This window comes from Grammomys surdaster, unplaced genomic scaffold (assembly GCF_004785775.1).
Source record: "Grammomys surdaster isolate TR1022 unplaced genomic scaffold, NIH_TR_1.0 447, whole genome shotgun sequence".
NCBI classification, from domain to species: Eukaryota; Metazoa; Chordata; class Mammalia; order Rodentia; family Muridae; genus Grammomys; species Grammomys surdaster.
In genome coordinates this window covers 88,441-94,001 of record NW_021604866.1, presented here as the reverse complement: position 1 = coordinate 94,001, position 5,561 = coordinate 88,441, and the positions used below count along the sequence as shown (strand labels likewise).

At 42.7% G+C, this 5,561-nt stretch overlaps 1 protein-coding gene across 1 annotated transcript in view; it reads left to right on the top strand.

Annotated features, from left to right (window-relative positions):
- Positions 1-5,561, top strand: part of Pde10a (phosphodiesterase 10A) — a 66,129-nt gene that overhangs the window by 21,288 nt on the left and 39,280 nt on the right. The window contains exon 5 of the mRNA XM_028781474.1: positions 4,518-4,658. Coding sequence (XP_028637307.1) covers positions 4,518-4,658 — 141 coding nt within the window. The remainder of the gene's footprint in view (positions 1-4,517; positions 4,659-5,561) is intronic.

The window sequence follows — 5,561 nt, the reverse complement described above, 5'->3', positions numbered from 1 at the left end:
TCACTGGCAGCTTACTATTGTGATGTTTTTCATTCAACTGTAGAGTACGTTCTAAGCAGCATTGAAAAGTACCTTTCTTTGCCTTCCCTGTTAACAAATTTCCGGAACTTGACTCCTTCTGTCCCACCACCTCCATATAAATTTGCTTCCTAGCACTGCCATCTAGTGGCACAAAAGAATAACACAAAAACCTGGGTATTTTAATCCTTTAGCATTCACACAACTTCTATATGCCCAATTTAAAACTGTTTTAAAATTGAGCCTCCTGAGAGCAAACATGGAAAGGAAGTGTCATGAATGACATGATCTTTGAAGTATGTGTCTGAGAAAATGTCTGCGGTGTGCGTTTACCACTGAAACAGAGTGGTTGATATCAGCAGGTCGGGTTTCCCTTCTTCAGTTAAATGATATTATGTTTTAATAAATTGCATTAATTTATAATTTTATATTAATCATATTAGTCTATTTTCCTGTACATTTATACTATTTTACTATATATATATATCATATAATATATGATATATACTATATAATATAGTATAAGACATAATATATATAAATATATATATAATTTTCATGGTTTCGTCCCTTCCTTGAATTCAGCTTATTGGTACCAATCTGACCTATTTTAAATTATCCATCTCCATCTCTTTCTGCTTTTATCACACAAATATTGCCTGGTTGGAGATATCTCCTTAACTAAAGAACTAGCTCTTCTGCTCACCTCTGTTCATTCCCAGCATATCCTGTACAGGTGGCAGTTAGTCGAGTCCCCCTGGAGGTGAAGGAGGAGGGGAAGGAGGAGGGAAAGGAGAAGGGGAAGGAGGAGGGGAAGGTGCTGGGCTTTTCCTTGTGTTTAGATTTCTAACTTCGGAAGCATTCTTGTGCTAATAAATGTTGTTTAGATTTATATAAAATTAGTGTAGGAATTAATCTTGAAGAGGTCCATACTCAATGTTGTAGGAAATTAAATAAAAATATATCCAAGTGTATAAAGTATCATCTGGTGGTATTCATCTATGAAAAAATAAAGACAGCATTTTACTATCTTAATAGTTCAAGTAACCCAGTCACAGCCTTAGCTCAAAAATTAAACTGATCTTGAAAAACAAAACTTCCATTTCCTCTGTTAATTTCTTTAGTACTTATTCCCACCCATCATTTATTACTAGGCAAAGCAGACTCATCAAGGAAAAATGCTTAGAATGTTTCACAAAAGGAATTACTATTTTTAAACACCAAGAACTAAGGCAGGATTTGCTTTGCTCTGTCACGATGAAATGCACATTTATAGGCTTTCCCCCTGGTTCATTTCTATGGGGTATACAATTCAGTGAAGCTTCCCCAATGGTGGCCAAGTGTCAGGCTGATTGTGGAAGTCCTTAAGTGACCTTTTCTGTTTGCAGTAGCAGGTCCCTACACTTTCATTCAACTTTAAAAAGTGTGAAGATTGTACTGTTCCCAAACAGATCATTCCATGTATGATGAAACGAAGGGAGCTTTTGAACAGGTGACATGTGTTGGGTTAAAAAGAAGGAGCCAGCGAGGTAGCTCAGCAGGTAAAGACTTTGGCTGCTAAGCCTGTCGACCTGAGTTCCATGTCCCAATCCCACATAAAGATGGGTTGTCCAGTGCCCTCCATGTACAACCATGGTCTATTCCTCAACAGTCCCATGTAAGATAAATAAATAAATAAATGCAAGAAAAAATAAGAAAAAAAGCCAGGAGGTGGCTCACATAGAGAAGTCAGCATAGAAATGGCCTTGGGGCCTCTGTCCAGAGCCCTTGGCTTTCTCATATCACGTTTCCAAGATTTTAATAGTGGTTTGTTTTTTTTTTTTATCAGGACCATTTCTGTCTCAGAAGCACATAAAATCACAAACTAGTTAGTAAATCCAATATAATCTCCATCATAAAGAATTACTCTTTCATAGTTATCCCCAAGGAGTTTCCAAATTGTAGCAAATACTGGAACCTCCTGTAGCCTTCTCAGCAAGCATCCTCTATGGGATGGCTTTCCATGGACCCTGCTTACTGGACTCTTTGATATCTCGCCATAGTCTTTACATCACCCTCTATAGGTGACTGCCTGGTAGCACAGGAATGTGGAAGATCTGTGAGTTCAGAACTTTGACAACTAAGTATATTTTTAAGTCTCAAAATCCGCACATTGTATATCTTCAGGGTGAGCAACTACAACCTAAAACAAAGTAGAAAATGCAAAGCTTCCTTTGGAAGCTTGCTAGCCTAGAACATTCTTTCTGTTGTTGCTAACAGCACATTCTTTATCTAATCACTTAGTTAAAACCAAGTCTCTCCCTTGTTGTTCTGTCTTGGATGGTGAGAAGGACAGGTGCCAGGAACCTGGTCTCACACTGTCTCCCTGCAGTGTAAAAAGTTACTGTCTATTCTTTTCTTTTTTTTTTTTTCTTAACCTGCTGAATACATTGTGGTCTTTTTTTTTTCTTGCAACCACCTCTTCCTCCTCTTCTCCCATCATTCTTTACTCCTCTTTCTAGAGAGAGTTTGATAACTGACTCGCTGATAGCTTACAGAGCTGATGGTAGTCTTGAGGATAGTAGACTTACACTGAGTTTAAATACAGTAGCACCTCAGAGATGAGCTCCCTCCCTGAGAACACTTGGCCAGGGAGGAACCCCAGGCCCTCAAACAATGGAGCCCTTTGCTACTGTTGCCTTTGCTACTGTTGCTAGCTTCCCACCTTCCCTAAGTGGTAGGACACCTAAGACAGACTAAATCAAGTTGGGACTGAGCTAGAAGCCTGTTTCCTGCTCGCTGGGCCACACAGGTCCAGTGCAGTGCAGGATGCTGGAGGAGTTAGTTAGGTTAGCAGCAATCTTACCCCCCCACCCCCGTTGGGTGGTAGGGATCAGTGAGGAGCAGTTGCTGCTGCTGCTGCTGGCGGTTGTGCTGGTATTGTTACTGCTGCTGATGTTGCTATTGCTGCTGTTGTTGTTGCTGCTGCTGCTCTGCTGTTTTGCTAGACGGATGTGAGGTACCCAGCACGCAGCCTTCTGCAAATGATACTTAGACTCACAGTTTGGAGCTTGCATCCTTGGTTAGAGAAGCTGCTCCTGCAGGGAGCAGGGACTCAGGGCTGGTTAAAGAGTTGACTGTGCCAGAACTGAGAAGACCCAGGAATACATGCAGTTAACACATGCTCATAGTTTTTAAGGTGGTACCCATTTCTAGCCCCTTGAAAAATGAGATCTGCCAGCATTCACCGTACTAACTCGTTTTCATCTCTAAGTGTGCTCTTGGACGTAAGCTTATCGGGCTTCACCCTTCAACAGAACTATTTGAATTTCTCTTCTACATGCGCTGTATTCAAGTCCTGAATGGAGCTTCTGGTCCCTTTATTATTTTAAAGCTGCCAGAGTTAAGGTGAAGCTCAGCTCTGCTCCTTCCCCCCTCATCATCCCTCCTTCCTTCCATCTCTCCATTCCATCCCTCCCTCTCTCCCTTCTCCCCTCCCTCTTCTGCCTCCCTTGCTTTCCCTCCCTCCCCACTGCCTTCCGGTTGTTCCAGCCTTTAGGAGTCCTTGTCCTGTGGATAGAAGGTGATTCCAAAGAGAGTCCTTTGATGGTGGGAAGCTTGGAAAGCCCATAAAGGTGGATAAATCAATAATTTTCAGCTATTTCACTGGGCACAGGGCTGACAGCTAAGTGGTTGGTTATGTGGGTCAGCTAACATGGCTGCTTTATCTTTAAGGTGAGAGTAAGGTGGAACTTGTTGAACACTAACAGATTTGTGGATAATCATGATACATCTTTGCTAATTAGAGAATAATAATTTAAACATTTTTCTTAAGTGGAAAATAATTTGGCATATGGGTAGATTTTTGTCAAAATGATTACTCCTAATACTTTTGAGAGTGGATTAAAAAAATTTAAAAAAACACCCAAAACTTGCTTTGCCTGGAGTCATTTTATGATGGGAAATCACAAAGACTAGCCATGACTTTGCAGTGAGGACAGAGTGTTCTTAATTCATGGTACCCCAAAATGTGCAGCTCTAGCTCAAGCAATATGATTGGCAGGGCCTTAAAGCAGTGCTCTGAGGACCCTGGAAAGGCAATGATGTCATGGGCCCTGGTCTTGGCATTGGTTGGTTGGTGTGGCAGAGTCTAGAGTCCAGTAGCACGATGCCATCTTCTTGCCATGTCATGTCTCATTCAGAAGAGGGGACTAACTTGAGTGTGTGTGTGTGTGCGTGCCTGTGTGCCTGTGTGCCTGTGTGCCTGTGTGCCTGTGTGCCTGTGTGTTTGTGAGTTTGGATCTCAAACCTGCCTTCTGTGTGAAGCAGGAATACAAGAACTTCTGTGTTAGGCTCCAGGCTGTCCCCTGTGAAGACCGTTGTATCACCCCATGTCTTGTCTTGTGATTGGCTCCCAGATGTCACAGGACCTAGTTAGGTCATGATCTAGAGTCTTGCTGATATTGCACAAGACAGAGGAGACCATCTGAAAAAAAAAAGTTTTCTTTTCTTCTTCCTAGAGTCTGTGTGTGTTCACACCACCCGGAATGAAGGAAGGTCAACCCCGGCTCATCCCCGCAGGGCCCATCACCCAGGGCACCACCATCTCTGCCTATGTGGCCAAGTCTAGGAAGACTCTGTTGGTAGAGGACATCCTTGGGGTAAGGCACTTTGACTCTGGAGGTCTGAGGACTTAATTAAGAGAGATTTTGATGTTATCATTTAAGTTGTTTCATGATTGATTATAAAAGCATTACATGAAGATACAGACCAATAAGTGAATTGGCTTAGAGTTTAACCTTCTTATTCAGAAAATGACACTGGGGGTGCTCCCTGGGAAAGAGAGACCTTATTTGGACACGTGGTTAAACAGAAAAAGAAGTTTATATCCATGCATAGTAGACGGCACCTCTTGGTAATTCAGGTTGGCAATGCTGCATGACTGACTGCCTCATCTGAGTGGTTCCCTGCAGTTCTCGGGCATCTCAGGATGGACATTCCACTGAGGTGGGCTGTACAGAAGTCAGCTGGCCGTGAGTTAGGTGCACCTGGTTTCCAGTGACCTTGCTAACGTCTCTTACTCCCCACCTGTGAGCACAGCATGGCAGGGTCTGATGAGAAGAGGGAGGAAAGTTGTTAAAACCCACTGTAGACATTGGACTCACTGCCTTCCCCTTAGCCAGAACAGCAATCCCATGGAGAGGCCTGAGGTCAGCCTCAGTGTCAGAGGGTACCAGAGAAGATGCGGCTGCCAAGAGGGATGGCAGACAGATCCTTAGCACAATTTCTCAAGTGTGTTCAGGCAGATGTCTGATGAATGTCACTGCAGGGGGCGTAGGCTTCACGGGGGACAAATACAGGCAATGACACATGTCGGAGAGTTTGTTTTGTGAAACTGCTGAACTGGTTGGAGACTTGAAATGTGGCTTCTTATTCTTTTTTTTTTCCTGACAATAATTTACCCAGAACAAAGTTACTATTGCTTTATTGGAGGAAAGGAAAAGGAAAAGGAAAGGAAAGGAAAGGAAAGGAAAGGAAAGGAAAGGAAAGGAAAGGAAAGGAAA